This window comes from Leptonotus elevatus, chromosome 3, assembly GCF_054856555.1.
Source record: "Leptonotus elevatus isolate MCC_2025b chromosome 3, RoL_Lele_1.0, whole genome shotgun sequence".
NCBI lineage: Eukaryota > Metazoa > Chordata > Actinopteri > Syngnathiformes > Syngnathidae > Leptonotus > Leptonotus elevatus.
Window position 1 is genome coordinate 12278260 of NC_141241.1, and position 16697 is coordinate 12294956.

At 39.7% G+C, this 16697-nt stretch overlaps 1 protein-coding gene across 2 annotated transcripts; it reads left to right on the forward strand.

The window, feature by feature from the left end:
* The first annotated feature begins 1686 nt into the window (after positions 1–1686).
* LOC147176969 (protein ELYS-like) lies at positions 1687–14225 on the forward strand. 2 transcript variants are annotated; one of them, XM_086070943.1, is made up of 32 exons: positions 1687–1807; positions 1949–2099; positions 2528–2633; positions 2743–2923; positions 3007–3214; positions 4301–4417; positions 4525–4609; positions 4673–4823; positions 5153–5285; positions 5498–5679; positions 5978–6039; positions 6498–6626; positions 6890–6980; positions 7074–7163; positions 8078–8218; positions 8542–8646; positions 8724–8820; positions 8905–9028; positions 9139–9195; positions 9322–9468; positions 9564–9754; positions 9929–10073; positions 10170–10301; positions 10552–10699; positions 10788–10938; positions 11006–11113; positions 11521–11659; positions 11757–11957; positions 12721–13183; positions 13277–13376; positions 13699–13808; positions 13888–14225. In XM_086070943.1, exons 1-32 carry the CDS (start codon positions 1690–1692, stop codon positions 14088–14090), a joined length of 4566 nt encoding a protein of 1521 aa, XP_085927069.1. In that variant the 5' UTR covers positions 1687–1689; the 3' UTR covers positions 14091–14225. The 2 variants fall into 2 exon arrangements, with proteins under 2 accessions (XP_085927069.1, XP_085927070.1); XM_086070944.1 differs by lacking the exons at positions 13277–13376; positions 13699–13808; positions 13888–14225 and having other exon boundaries at positions 12721–12814; positions 12943–13136.
* Positions 14226–16697: the final 2472 nt, after the last annotated feature.

Below are 16697 nucleotides of genomic sequence, written 5' to 3' on the forward strand. Positions count from 1 at the left end.
TCCAGTCATCTTATCAAAAGACCATCATGGGGCCGGTTTAATATTAAAGCACATTTATGAACAGCTGGGCCATAGTGGGAGAAACCATGTCCTATTTTGGAAACGATGGCTAAGAGAATACTTACCTTTACTGCAGAATCGTCAAAAATAGAGAAAAGAGAGACGCCATCTTGTGACAGGAGACATTGTGCTTATTGCAGACTATAGCTACAGACCCACGCAGTTCTTGGTTGCTTGTTTTACAAACTTATCCAGACAAAAAAGGATTAGTACATTATGTAAAAGTGCAAACTAAAACTAGCATATTGGATAGGCCAATTACCAAACTTTGTCTTTTACATAAATTTTTGCCCTAAAATATTGATACAAAAATATTACCAGTAACCTCTGACTTTAGACTTACAATTTTATTTTATTTTTTCCCATATAAAGTTAACGACTCCGACTATTTTTATTGTTCATTCTTTCCTACCATTCGCAATTAGGAGCCGGTGTGTTTGAGCCATATTACAGTGGCTGTGTCCGAATATGCACCCTACTTCCTATATAGTGCCCTGCTGACTCAGTAGGGCACTTTACAATGACCTCAGTAGTACTGAGGGTTATATGCAATTTTGTAGTGGTGTCCGAATGTCCAGGAAACGAAAATGTAGGGCACTCAAAGTTACCCACAATGCACTCTGAAAAGTAGTGAACAACGATGTTCACTCACACGGATTGATATAGACCACAATGCATTGCGAGTATGAAAAAACATGGCGCGAGCGACAGCGCAAGCGCGAGAATTAAAGCGATGCATTAATATATACTACGGAAACAATTAATTCGTTTTAGTTGAAAATATGTACAACCAAGTAACTAAAGTACAGTTTTAAAACATTTTAATTCACAATAAATAGTCGGAGATTTATGCGCCGGTGCGTCGTAACAGTTACGGAGGTTAAGTGATATCCGACGAGGAGAAAGTAGTGAGTTGGTTGTCCGAATCGCCAAACGAATGGGGGCACTATATATTAGGCCACTATATAGTGCGGGGCTATGTAGTGAACGAGGGGTTAGGTCCGCGTTAGGGGGATAAGGGTGGACATTCGGACACACAGCAAGTGTTCTTAGTTTTTCCTTCTCTGCGTGTGATTCCTGGGTTTGGCCGCATGGTAGCGCATGTGCCCCGAAGAAATAATAAAATGAAGCTCAACGTAATTACTAATGAGTGTCAGGTGTGTGTGAAACTTGGAGGCAAACATTTTTATTTATTTTTTAAACAGTTGTCTTTGTCGTCGTATGTGCAAAAGGTTCATGTTGTGTTTTGGACATTAATGGAAAATGATTGAACTTGTGTTTGACCACAGACTGGACGTTTTGGGGGTTTGTTTTTGATACGAAACGCGTCTTGAAGAGTTGGCTTGAGAGCTGGTGCACGCAGGCTTTAATCTATTTAGCAGGCATGTGCACGTTTTTTATTTTATTTTTACTATTTGCTAGTTTATTTGTGTACAGCGTATATGGATATTTAGACAATACAATTATGTATTAAAGTTTGAGTCTCTGAATGGAATTATGTCTAATTTTGGTGATTTGAGCTGAATACGTTTGGATAGTTACTACAATACAATAAAAATGTGCTAACACTGGAGAAAAATGTTTTAACATGTATCCTGTATTGTTGTTGTTGTTGTTTTCCAGTGAGCCATGGATGAGCTGACAGCACAGGTCACCAGTAGCCTGCCTTTCCCTGTGGCGACCCTCAAGGTTGTGGGAGAGGATGCGATCACGCTGGACTCTCTGCTTCAGGGCAAGTTTACTCTTGGTAAGTGCATTTCTCGCAAAAGTATGCATTATTATGGTAAAGCAGAGACAACGTTCCTTTCAGCTCATCCAAACATGTTTTTACTCTGTTTGCTCTCTCATAATGAAACCTGATGTTTCATTTTTCTTTTTGTGCATTGAGGCCGTGGAAGATATGCTTGGCTTGCCTGCGGTCCCCATCTTGAGTTCGTCCACGCAATGACCGGAGAGCGTCTGTCTGCGTACTGCTTTAGTGGTGGAGGGGAGCACCCGCCCAGTGTACTCACCGCGAGGGACTTCAACTGGCTCAAAAGGTCAGAACGTTATTGTGTCTCGTTCTTCCTGTCTTCACTTTTTAACCGCAAATTGATTTCCTCCGGTATGATTTTCACTTTAATTTGTACGTGTCTTTGTTACCATAAATCAGAAACGACCACACGGATAAGTGGTTTGTAAAATGGAGGCGATTACTTCAAACTTAGCTTGTAACAGACATGTGTGAAGTTACTAAAGCTCTCTTCTTTCATCTTTAAACATAAAAGTTTATGTAGGCATGAGGGAAAAGGATTTGTTAATGTTTTATGTTTGAAAGACTGTTTTAAAGTGTGGTATAAATAAAGATTACATGACTTGTATCTAATGTAATTATCAAGTCTATCTTTGGCTGAGCTCAGTGCGTTCACTATCTTCTACTGTATTAAGAACTTGATTTTAATAATGTTATTGATTTTTGTATCGTTAGGTCTGCATTGCTGGTGGGCTTGGAAGAGACAGAAGGCGGCAGCGTGCTATGTCTCTATGACTTGGGGCTGTCCAGAGTGACCAAGGCAGTGATGATACCAGGCAGGGTGAGTGTTCTGCTGTGCACTGGAAGACATCCCAGCTCAACCTAGCTTGTATATTTGTAGCACATTTAACATTAAAACATTTTCTGGTTGTGTCTTTGCTCGGCTATAGATTACGGCCATTGAGCCCATAGTGAGCTATGGTGGAGCAAGCACTTCCACCCAGCACCTCCACCAGAGTCTTCGCTGGTTCTTTGGCATCGCCGCTGTAGTTACGGATCTTGGCCATGTTCTGCTCGTGGACCTCTGTCTGGATGACCTGTCTTGCAGCCAGAGCGAGCTGAATGCTTCAGGTGAGCAGCGTCCATGTTGAGGGATGCGGTTCCTTCTGTGTATTCTCTCATTCTAAGCCTGTTGCTCTATTTGGATTTCACAGCCTTGCAAGTAGTGTCCAAAACTCAGAGAGAGATTCCCAAGCTCCGAGAAGTGAGCTGCAGAGAGGGCAGACACCTTTCCCTCCAGCTCAATGGACCAAGTGGCGTATCGGCTACAGCCCTGCAGTACATCCCCAGAACAAATCAACTGGCTGTGGGATTCTCTGATGGCTACTTGCAGCTATGGAACTTGAAGTCTCTCAGAAAAGTGTGAGGCTTTCTCCCGTTTCTCAAAATCTGAACAAATTCGCGCAATAGTCACTTAATTAGGTACACTTGCTGTCTAATTGTGGGAATGCTGGAATGTTATTGAGCTTCTTTATTCTTACTTCTAGCATTTTATTCAATTTTTTTTGCCGCGCAATAACTCCCACATAATACGTATCCGATTTACACCGTCCAAATTTCAACTTGCTTCAAAAATTTTTGCCTTCCTTGATATTTATCGTCTGATTCCACATTACTTACAGTATTGGCACAATTTAATGTTCAGTATCAACTTTTCCCTATTCATTTTCAATGGGACTGACATTGAACATTTTATAAGTCCCACCCACCTTCCACGCCCACTTCCATACATACAACTGACCATCATTACCAGCTGTCTTATATTGCTCAGTGGCACATTTGGTAAATTGCCTTGTCCAGTAACCAGGAGGTCGGCGGTTAGAATCCCACCACCTTGCTAAAGGATCTAAATGTATACCAACTGACTATCATAGTTCCCCTTTTCCATGTAAATGAATGGAGGGTACTGCATGCCTTGGTGGCGCTATTGAGTGAATTATTTTTTGCATATTTTCCATTGGATATCATTAGTTCCACTTTACCATCTAAATCAAAGGAGGGTACTTTCAGATAACACTTGCATATAAAATGCAACTTGCTTCAAAGATTCACGCCTCCCAGGTGTTCTTTTTATTCATTTATCTTTCAACTACAATTAATACTTTGTAATTTTCACATAATTTATCTTTCAATTTACTTCATAAGCATTCAGCTTGGCATTCAGTTTCCAGCATGCCCACGCAATTTCTGCAGAAATTGCACTTAGTCTAGTTTTTGTTATTGTTGTATTGTACAAAATATTATGAAATAGTTTGTTCTACAAATTACTGTCTTTGCCTTCAGGGTGAAAATAATACTTAAAATAGATTTTAGACTTCTAGCTTATGGTGCCTTTTGCATTGACTTTTTTCAGGTTTTTTTCCCTTTATGTGGACAACACTTCTTTTTTTATTTCTATTTCAAAAGTAAGTGTATATAAGTATACAAATCCTGTTCTTGTATGTATAGTTGCCACTTCCAGTTGGATGGTGGCAGAGTGCCTGTTTATGCCTTCACCTTCCAGGAGCCGGAAAATGACCCGATAAATTGGTGCTATCTCTGGGCTGTCCAGTCTTCTCAGGAACAGTAAGTTTTCTACACAATTAGACTATTCTTATTTAGCGTTTTTTCCCAAGCACACGGTCTTCCAGAGCCATCCATTCTCACTTCTCACTTCCTTCACACCCTTACAGAGAAGGCGATACCGTCAGTCTCCGCCTGCTACAGATGGCTTTCAGTGAGCGGAAATGTCTAGCCTCAGGGAAGATCCTCTATGAGGTATGAGGAGTGTTACTATTTCTGTCTAAGAAAAGTACCCTTACCTGTCGTTATGCTGTTCAGGGTCTAGAGTACTGTGAGGAACGTTACAGTCAGGAGCTGAGTGCGGCAGCTTTTTCTCACAGAGCACAGACCACCAACACCCGTTTGTTGAGCTGCCAGACCATTGAGAAATTCCGACCCCACCCAGACAGGGATGACAGCATGAATGAAGGTCAGATTGGTCATATAATAGTCACAAAAGTATTTAAAAAAAAATATATATATATAGATATAGATATAGATATAGATATAGATATAGATATATAGATATAGATATATAGAGATATATAGAGATATATAGAGATATATAGATATAGATATATATAGATATATAGAGATATATAGATATATATATATAGATATATATATATATATATATATATATATATATATATATATATAGAGTTGGCCCTCCAGTATCTATAATAGCTTCCAATCTTCAAGATTTTTTGTGTGTGCTTTACTGTTTTTGTTTAACCACCTCCTCCTTCTATCTTTCAGTTGCATCTCCTGACACCAGTGTGTCCATCTTTAGCTGGCAAGTCAAGGCCTACGGACAGGGAATGCCATCTACATACATTGGGGTTTTTGACATCAACCGCTGGTACCATGCTCAAATGCCCAACTCATTCAGGTACAGTGGAGATTGTGTGGATTCATAATTCACCTGCATTAAGTTAGCAAATGCATTTTTAATTGAACATTTAATGCCTCTCGATGATGATTGAGTTTGTGTAATTATTCCTAATTGTTTATTATAATCAAATCAACTGTTAAGGTTATTGTCAGCGAGGCTCATCAGTTGACTGTGACACTACACTTGCATTGCGTTGTTTTTATTGTCAGAATGGGCGAGTCTCTGCAGAACTGTCCCTACTTTGCTGTTTGGTGTTTGGACCCAGTAACACAAATGGCTTCTCAGCACCTCTTACTGGACGTGACTGTGCAGGATCACAGTCTCAGTAGGGGTCTGCCTTTAACTTCACCCCCACCAGAACAGTACTTAAGCTCGACTGCATATAACTTTGGTAAGATCCTAAGTAGGTTAGTTACTTGTCTGTTATCATGTTCTTAGTTATTTGTTATTATTATTATTAGTATTATTATACTGGGGTCTGCCTTTAACTTCACCCCCACCAGAACAGTACTTAAACTCGACTGCATATAACTTTGGTAAGAGCCTAAGTAAGTTAGTTGTCTGTTATGTTCTAAGTTTTTTTTTTTTTTTTTCATTAGTAGTATCATTATGATCCGTTTGCTGGTTTTGCACAATAATTAAATTGCTGTAGTAACATGCAATAATTGCACTCAATTGTAATGTTACAGATGCTACCTGTTTGTTCAATTCTGGCATTGTCCATTCAACCTGCCCTGGATATCAGAAACAGGTTTGTGACGCCATTAGATTACTACATAAATCCAACCATTTTCTACACCACACCTCGAGTGAGCAGGAGCCTGTCTGACATTTAGCAAGAAGAGGGGGGATTAAGCACTGCATTGTTTGCTAGTCAACCATAGAGTTCTCACTTGGCGTAACATATGTGTTTTTAGAGTGACAAGCGGGAGCACCAGTAAAAAAATAAAATTTTCACAGAGAAGTACAGCACTGTCATTAACTATAAGTGCTGTTGTTATACTTCCATATGCTTCAATTTTAGACCTACATTTAAGAATTTAAACTAAAGGAAATTAATTTCCAATCTTGTAGTCTAAATCTAATCTAAATAAAGTTGAAGGAAAAAACACAAATTATGTCATTACATTTTCAGCAATTGTGCCACCAAAGTTTACCTGTAATGGTTTGAATGTATTTTTTATTTTTGCATTCCTTGTCCACCACCAGACCTTGAGCTTTTTGAAGAAAGCTGCTCTCTGTTCCAGTGACTTAATCTCCAGCAGCTGCTTGCGTTACCTCAAGTCAGGCCTTCTGTCATCTCGCCTTGCTGATGCCCACAACTCCAGTCCCTCTGAGGTACATGCATCCATATTATTTATATATATATATATATATATATATATATATATATATATTTTTTTTTTTTAATAATGCATAATGTAATTGATGCGCATTTAAAGGTGTCTACTGCATTTTTCTAACATTATTCCCTCAAGATGTGGACCATGAGCTTTGAATTAACATGGCTATTTCAAACCGTTTTTTTGTTCCTGTCTTCTACAAAAGATACATGTTATGTTCACATGTAAATCACCGCAATATTCATCAACTGCTTATAGGAGGAGCAGCTGGACGCCATCCTGTCAACTGCAGTAGAGACCAGTTCTTTGGGACTGATCATCGGTTGTATCAAGCAGTGGACTGCAGAGGGTGAGAGGCCTCTTTAGAAAGCATGTTACATTGTTTATATTGGGCACCATTTCTTGGAGACTTTGAAACTCATTTTTAATTATGTCCCATCAGAACAACCAGGCTCTGCACTAAACCTTCGCTATATCTTGGATTGGGCCTGGAACAAAGTGACCCGAACCAAGGAGGAACTGGATGGCATTTGTATGTTCCTGGACATTCTCATTTGCAATAGAGTAGTGTTAATGAAAACTTAAAAATATTTTTCATCATCACACATTTTTCATCGGATGAAGACTAGACTTAAAAACTCTAATTAATAAACAATAACTGGGACTAAATTAGTATGCGTTTTCGCCAACTAATGAAGACAAGATGGAATTGTACTCCACTTAATTAAACTGGACATTTTAGTTCATAAACAAAGACTAGACAAAAATTATTTTGTAAAATCCTGTCTCTGCTAAGCTTTCACTGTGACGCACCCCCAACATGCACAAATACATGGGACAGACAGGAGATGGATTCATGGTGAAAGGTTAAAAAAAAAAATTAATTATAGTTATAACGTAACATAAATCCAGCGGGTATAATGTTCGAAACAATAATGTTAATCTGACCGCGAGCTCATGCTGGCTAATTTACTAGCTCGTAGCATGGAGCCATAGTAGCTGCTTCTTGATATACTGTCATTGTCTGTGTGTGTGTGTGTGAAGATGTTTTTCTTCAAAAAGATGAGAGAAAATTCTATGTGAAATACTTTTAGATCCGAAATATTCAACATTATCTGCTGACAAAAAACATACAGGGGTAAAAGGACTGTCCTGACTAAAACGTTGACAATTCTTGTTGAATAAAATTAGACGAATACAATTGTTTTCTTGGACTAAAATGCTAGATTTGTAGTCTACTAAAAGTTAATGAAATAAAAACGAGATGTGGTTGACCAACTACGATAAAAACTGTTGTGTGATTGAAACTGTACTAAAACGGAGACAACATTTTAAAATGTCAGATACAATTAACATTACATTAGAGAGCATCATGTTCAAAACGTCAGGACATAACCCCCCCAAATAAAGGCTAGCTTGAAGTTGTCATTTTCTTGTTTTTCCAAGGTGCACCTCTGTTCGGCAACTCTTCCCACTTCACAGACCCTCAGACCTTGCATTTGCTGCAGCACACCCAGAGACTGCTGCAGAACTTCAGCACAATCTTCCAATGTTTGCTGAATGAAGCTCAAGAGCTCACGCAAAAGGGTATGCACAAATTTCATCTTACTGTGTTACGTTGCTTTTACAGTAGGTGTCCACAAAAGGGTTTATTTATGCAGAACACAACACACTGTAGTTGATATCTCAAAATAGCGTCCTCCTGTTTTGGCTACTTACATATTTGATTAACTCCAAGGTAAATTCCAGGTGTCTGGTGTGATGCATTGTTGACATCTATGAACAGTTGTACATTGTGTGGATGACTAATGAATTACAGTAATGCCAGTCAACTTTTACCTTCTGTTTGTTCCATATTCACAGATAAGGTGATTGGTTAAATAATGGTTGCTCTTTATTGCTTTGTACAGGTCTCATGAGTCTGATCAACAAAAATGTGGCGTCTAGTCTGATTTCAAAGTATGCTCAAGTGGTCCTCTGGTTCTGTCGCACTGGCCTGCTACCTGAAGGATCAGGTAGACATGTTTGGGAAGAACCTTTTTGATGATTTATCATTGTCCGTAACGGGTTGTAACCGGTGTCTTCTCTATAGATGTTGATGCCATGCAGATCTCCAGGCCTTTCTACAGTCACTCAGTCATTAGCAACTATTACTCACTTCGCAGGGAGGAGCTCACCTCTTTGGCTAAGTGAGTACTCATTTAAAAACTTTTGTCTGTTTATTTTGTTCCAACTGTATTACAGGAATTCTAATGCCAATGCTTTTGTTCCAGGGGAAAGTGGTCTGCCGATTGCCTGATGATTGACGGCTTGGTCAGTCAATGTGGGGAACACTTGGCCAACCTGTGGAAAAGGGATGAAGGTGGAACAGGACAGTACCCACCACCTACACTTCATGTATGCTTATATGCACCTTATCCTAAAAGTCAACAAACGCGCTCAACATACATACGATGCAAAAATATTCATGAACAGCTGATTGTTGATTATGAAATTCTCATCTGCAGGCTTTGCTTGATATATATCTTCTGGACAGTGTTGATGAGGCTGCAAAGCATGCAATTGTATCCTTCAGACACAAGTCGGACTTACTTTTCTGGTTGATTGTCATATTGTTTGTATTCATTATGGCTTTCGTTTATCAATATGTCAATAACAGCTCTGTGTGATTAGCCTTGACTTGTTCTTAGGTAATCTACTTGTTACTGGATGTCATGTACTCCATCCCCAATAAGGAGGGAGCATCAGTGGAGTCTTTTCCCACTGCTTTTGACATCCCTTTTGGATTAGTTAAACTGGTGCAAGGCTTCTGGCTGCTGGACCACCGTGACCACGAGGTATGCACACACAAATATATTAATAAAAAGAGGTGGACTGCCAACATGACTATCTTAGAACAAGTTCACATGTTTTTCCTACCTGTCCTGATCAGGGTTCATTAGAACACCTCCTAAATCCCGCCGCCTCTCATTGTCACTTTGAGTGGCAGCATGAGCGCATCCTGCAAGCATTGATGTGTCAGGGCCAACATTCAGTGGCACTCCGATACTTTCACGTTACAAAGCCATCCATTTCCTCCATCTCCCAGGCCAGACTCTGTTTGGCTGTACTGCTACACAACGGGTAAGCAGACCAACAACATGGCTTTTTCCTCTGATCTCTCGTATTCAAGCTTACATATTCCAAGGGTCCACTGTTGAGTTTTGCACAGCAAATAATTGTTGCTTTCTAAATTATTTGATTGTATATCTTTCATAATTACCCAGTGTACCCCCCCCCCCCCCCCACACTTCTTAGGTGTCTTACCGAGGCATGGTCATTACTACGGCAACACTCGAATCATCTCAACGCGGTCGAGCTGCTTGGCTTTCTGTACGAGAGCTGCCAGGAGCTCGGCCTCATCAAAGAGTTGCTCAAACTGCCCCTTAGCCCCACTGAGCAGGTCACTTGTGGTTTATGCAGCACTATTTTAAAAGCTGTTAAAGTCCGCTCTGTCAAAATTTACCATTGGTTCTTCGTTTTTGTTGTTTGTGTTTAGGACACTTTGGAGAAGTTCCTCCAAGGTACAGGTTGTCTCCAAAACAAGGAAATACTGATCTTTTATTACCTTCAGCAAGCCAACTACATGCCTGCCCTGCGGCTCAACCAGAGCCTTAAAATGCACCTTGTGGTATGACATACACACAAACACAAACTCCTGGAGGTCAGTGGGAACTTTAGCGCACTCAAATTGCAAAAAAAAATTGTAATTACAATTAATCAGTTACGGGGTCGACTGTTCCATTCATCAGTATTTTTAACTGTACAGATAATGATTTAAGACACATTTGACGTTTTATTAATAATCATGCAAGAGAAAAAATTTGCAGCGCGAGTCCCACAGTGTTTCAACCATATGCCTGTGTTGCTTTATTTGTTAGAATGACCGAGACTCAAAGCTTAAAGAGCGATCAGACACCCGCAATTCCATATTGGAGCAGTATGGCAAAGTTCTGCCCAGAGTTCAGAGGAAGCTAGCGATGGAGAGGGCCAAACCTTACCAACATCCCAGCACCATCCGCAAAGAAGGTACCGTGGGTATTAAATCACTGAAAGCCTTCACAATCACATGCATCTTTTCGATTGCATCTTAATATAATTCCCCTCTGTGGAGCAGTGACTCGTCCACAGCCACTGTCTACCATCAGCAAGCGTTCTGCCAATGAGAAAGTGATGTCTAGGGCGGGCTTCATCAACAATCTCTTGAACAAAATTGAGGAGGTGTGGATGGGCAAAGGAGACACACCTATGTCTTCCCCTATTAAGTGGTAAGCAAACAGCAAATGTGTTAAAGCATTTTATGATTGATGACTTATGTCAAATTGTGCCTTTCAGTCCAAAAACTCCTGGTTTCCTGACTCCACCACTTACGCCAGCATTCCAAGACCAACGGGAACCATTCTTGGGAACTCCAATTACTATGAGCTCTAATCGAAAGTCCAGGTACTTCATAAAAGCCAGAGCAAAGCATTGTTTTATCAAACAGACTATTATAAGATGTCCATAAACTTGGTGGCCCTAACATTAAGGCCTTAATTTTCTAAAAGTGATACTTGATCCTTTAAGCCGATGCTTAACTGCAGCTTTAGTTGGTTTGCATTCTTCAGTGCTGTGACCTGCCTGTATATTTACTAAAAATGTATCATGCTTATTTTATGTATATAATCTCAAAATTATTATTGCAAAATGTCTTAAAGATGCCATTTGAAACATTATTAATCCCATATCATGCACTGCTAGAGTAGCTTTTTGAAAAAAGTAGTGTATCGTCTTTAAATGGTAATAACTATTAGAAATATTGACTGTGTTCACAATGTCTTTACACTCCTTCCTCCTTTCAAATTTGATAGGCTGACCAACTTGGCGGTTCATCCCTCCTGTGACTCCCCTCGACCTCTTCTCAGTCCTGCTAGACCCTCTTGGGCCATCGTAAAAAGCACCACTAAGCCCCCTGAATTCGGCCTGCTGCAAACACCACTGATTGTAAAGGTGAAGCCAAAAGTTGATTCCTTGTCACCTATCAAACTATTATCCAGCAAATTTTCCATAAGATTTTTAACATATATTCTACTTCTTGGCCCATCAGCGTGCTCGTGCCGTGGCTGTTTTCTCAGCCTTCACCCCGCAGTCCATCCTCCGCAGTAGCCAGAGGCCTACTCCCATTGCCGCTCCTTCTGCATCTCCAGGGCGCTCCATCACCCCTCAGCTTCGCAGCAAAGAGAGCAGGATTACTTTTAAAGGGGCTGGGTCTCCTGAACCGGAAAAGGACATGCACTGGACCAACGGGGTAAGACCAGTGCTCTTTATTGATATTACCTGTAAGCACAAACTGCTTTTGATGTCAATGTCTGTTAATGGCACACTTTGTAGTTTGTACTGTATTGGAAATGTTCATAATAATTGTGTTGCACAATTACCCTCTAGATACCATGTTATTGTATTAAGAGCTATTGTAGAAAAATGTATGTATTTTTTTTGTACTTTCTCACCCAAAAAATAAAGCATCATGAAGAAAGAAAAACAAATCGCTCTGCAGTATGAGTCAGAGAAAGATCAAGAACAGCTTAGACTCTCCCCCAAAATCTCAATTGCCTAGTTGTGGGTGCGTTTGGAAATGCGCTTTTAGCACGCACTGCTTCACTCCATAAATTCGAGCTTTGTTCAAATGTATTGTTTGGTTATTCAGAGTGCCCCCCCCCCCCCAAAAAAAAAGGAGCGCCGGAGCCCAGTTAGACTGTACAAAGAAAGGAAACTTCTATTTCTTCTTCTAATATCTTGGTGGTTGGCAAATGGTTTTAATGCATAACCGCCAGTGGAAAGAAGGTGGTGGTAAAGCACAGAAAGAACCATAATTAAAGAACAGGGATTTTGGGTACCAGTCCAGCAAAAAATTATATATATATATATATATATATATATCACATGTGTATTGTGTATGCCGCAGAACCAGCTAAACTGAGGGAAAACAAATTGTTACCTATAGGCCCCAAAAAAATGTAAATTGAACTATACTGCTTTGTCCAATTCATTTGGATCAATTTCCCCTATAGATGGCAGCACACGGTGAGATTAGCCTGCTCACCAGAAGAGCCAGCCTGTCTCGCACACGCAAGACCTGGTCTGCACAACTTGATGAAGCTGAAGGTGGTATACCCTCACTGCAGCTAAGATGCTCTGGGAAGGAATCATTATCTATCGACAGAGCTGAAAAATTGACGAAACCGTCGGACGCGACACAAGCTCGACTTAACCTGAGCTTTGACACAAACCAGACATCTCTCCAGGCGACGGACACCACTTTGGAACGCTACGAGGCTGAGGAAGAGCACAAAGGCACAGATGACGTCGTGACTGTGAACCTCAAGTTTTCAAATGAACCAGAGCAGAACTCTATTCCAACTACTGAGCCAGCTCCTCTGCAGATATTAAATGATGCTGAGAATGAAAACCAGCTCGAGCAAGATGAGACATTTGAAGATGTGATGGAGATTGACAATTTGGAGCAATCAGCAGGTGTGTCCTGGGAGTCTGTCTGTTAGTTCGCCACTTTTGATTTTGAATCTTTTTCTTTTTAAACCAGTCTCTCTCTTTTTTTTCATCCATTAGATCTGACTGAGTTTGTGGAACGACATTTGTTTGGTAGTGGGCTGTCTCCTCCTCTAACCCGCTCTGGAATTCATGTCTTGTCAAAGACAACCACCAGCAGGTTTGTGTTTTTATTTACTCTCTACAAGTTACTGATACAAGGCATCATTTGGTCTACTACGGAGAAAATTATCAATTCTATTAATTGTTGGCATGAAGTACAAAAGATGTGTGTTTCCAAATGTATCTTTATTTCAAGAACATTTAGATGTCAGTGTGATAGTAGGTCAACACAATCTAAACAAAGCCAAGCTTTTTGCATTTGATGGTTTCGACCAGGGATGGGCATGTCATTGATTGTCAAGACGGTCTTTAACTGATAGTCAATCCAACAAAAATGATGATAATCCACAAAAATAATTGTCCCCCCTGTTTTGTTTCAGTGAGGTGGAAGAGGAAGAGCAAGCTTCTGCTGAAGCTCCACCTGTGCTCACTGACCAAAAATCCACCGCCTCTGTGACGTCTTCCGATCCAACCGGCACAGACTCCCACTGTGAGGAAAACACGTTGCGCAACGGCACGGATTGCCTCTGCCTTATTTACATGCTCACAGGCTTTTTCTTGTCTCCTAGCTGTTGTGAGTGTGAACGATAGTGAAGAACTTTCCAGCTCTGAGTCTGAAGAGGAGGAGCAAGATGAAGATGAAGAAGAGGAGGAGTCTGATGAGGCAGAGTGTAATGAAGAGGACGACGACTCTGGTAGTGAAGTGGAGGTCATTGAGGAGATCCTCAGTAACGGGGGTCTACCAGGCCTCCCCGCCAGCTCTTATTCCTGAAGAAGACAATCACTTCTTGTCGACTTTGTCGGACCAGGAAGCTTCAGGATTTTCTCTTGTCCCACCAGATGTTGAGATGAAGGTATCGTGCAAATAAAAATCCAAATCAAATCAATGTGAGCGTTTGTAGTGTTAATTTCGTCAAAGAAAACTAAACAAAAACAATTTAGTCAACACACAATTTTCACTGGAATAAATCTAGACAACACGGGATTAAAACCCTCATTAATAAAGAATAACTGGGACTAAATCGGTATGCATTTTTATCAACTAATGAAGAAGAGACGAAAATATTACCTTAATAACTGGACAAAAATGTATGGACATTTTAGGTCATGAACAAAAACGAGGCTATTATATGATTTTGTGAAATCTTGTATCTTGTCATGTGACCCCCCCCCCCCCCCTTCAGATCTGCAGCTAGCTAACACATGGGACAGACAGAAGGTGGATTCACTGTGAAGTTGAAGAAGAAAAAAAATAAGTAAATTATAGTTCTACTGTAACATTAATCCAACGGCTATAAAGTTCCAACAATAATGTTAAGCCGGCCGCTAACTAGTGCTGGCTAATTCACTAGCTCGGAGTCGTAGCATGAAGCCATAGTAGCCACTTGATATACTCTAATTGTGTGTGAAGTTGTTTGCATCAAAAAGATGAGAAAATTTGATGTGAAATAGTTTTAGATCCAAAATGTTCAACATAATCTGCTGACAAAAAAATATATACAGGAGTTAAATGATTGTCCTGAAAACTAGACAAAAAAATTGACAGTAAAACTAGATGATGTATTCTTGGACTAAAATGCTAGATTTATAGACCTGGTTTCACAGAAAAGGCTTTGGTCTAGTCTCAGACTAATATGCTGTCTTAATTTTAAGTCACTTGCACACCTGTATCTTAAAATAGTCATAGAATTACCCTGTTCTGGTTTAAGCAAAGCCAATTGCAAGAGTGTGGATAAGAGCTACTCTTGGCATAAATTGAAGATGAAATTAATCCTGCAAGGGGGAAGGTTTAACTTCAGCTTTGTACTGTTAGTGAAAGGGAGCGCAGATAGTTTGGGAACATGGAGTATTTAGAATATCTAAACAACATTAACTACAGAGGCCAGCCACGCCAATACTTGTGGATAGGAGAAATCAACTGAATCAATTTGATGAAATAACTTTCAGAGATTGCTTTTCGTAAGTACAAAGGTGATATGTGATCATTGCTACATCTGTGCAGCAAAACTGTCCTGATGGAAGAAAAGAATGATCCAGATGTGTTCCCATCATTGTGGCACAAAAAACGATGACTTGCACTCAGAGCTCCTTTCAAGTTGCAGCACTTCAGTTATAAAATATATTTTTTTTAACCACAAAATTGTTGATTATGGCTTGTTTGTGCCTTAATTGTGTTTCTAATGTAAAATGTATAGCTTATAAATAACATGCTGAAAATGTAAAGACAAAACTAAACCAAGGCTTTTGTACAAAATGTGATTTGTTGACTTGAGCAGTGTGTGGCAGATACATGGGATATTTTCTGAAGAGTGTGTGCAGAAGGTCTTAGTTTTGATGACTGTTCTTTGATAACCACAATAAAGATTGATGAACAATTGGACCGCTCTTGTATAGTCTTTTCCAAGTGAAGTTAGGCCCAACATGAATGTTAACTAGAATTTACATATACTTTTGCTACCAATCCATAATGCAACTTACACTCTGTTATTTTAGCCATTTGGTATTTGCTCTTATCATCCAGATGATTAACATTTTACATCCTCCTATTTCCATTTCAGGCACTACAATCACAAAGCATGCAAGGGTTATCCATTGAATCAGTGTCATTTGCTTGTAGCTCCCAAAATTACATACAAATTATTTAGGTAACAGGACTGTGATATTCTAACCACCTCAGTTGAAATAACACCCCATAATTGAAATATCAAATACTGTACACATCAAACTTTTGTGGACCATAGGATTTTAGTAATATTCAAAAAATGTTGAGGTGTGATGTTTGGATAGCAGAGTTAAGTGAAAACCCAAGGAAACGGCTACTGTGTGAATTTAAACAAAATTGTTTTATTCTGAAAAATTGGGATGCAAAAAAAATATCACAAATACTGTATGCATTACATTTCATGGTAAAGCAGGGACAGGCAACAAATGCAATTTTTCCAGTATTCAGGGTAATTTGAATCTTTTAAATTGTATTATTAAGCTTTGCTTAATTAAAACCACTTTTTTTTTTTAAACATGCATTTATAGGTACTTATTCATAGGGATTTACTGATGCAAATTGCCCCATTAGGGTTTATTGCAGGCCTGGCAAATGATGTCACATGCACATGAATGATTCATGGTGGCAGCCGGCAGGCAAGGTGAAAGTGAAACCTGATCAACTGTTAAACTTCAATAACAAGTAGTCTAATATATAGGAAGAAACACTTAAAAACCCACACTACTAGCTAGTGTTGTGTACTGTTAACTATTTCAAGGCATCTCCCAATTTCCTGCACATTACTGTATCTTATTGTGCAGCATGTAACAGGACACAAGTGTGGGGGGTGGGGGACCCCGATCTATTTCATCCCCACACTAACGAAGAGCATCAGAC

Excerpts from the sequence above, each read along its gene's own strand:
- LOC147176969 (XM_086070943.1), top strand. The coding sequence starts at position 1,690 with ATGGATGAGCTGACAGCACAGGTCACCAGTAGCCTGCCTTTCCCTGTG. Across the intron at positions 1,808-1,948 it reads TCAGGGCAAGTTTACTCTTG|GCCGTGGAAGATATGCTTGG; the intron begins GTAAGTGCATTT and ends TTGTGCATTGAG. Across the intron at positions 2,100-2,527 it reads GACTTCAACTGGCTCAAAAG|GTCTGCATTGCTGGTGGGCT; the intron begins GTCAGAACGTTA and ends TTGTATCGTTAG.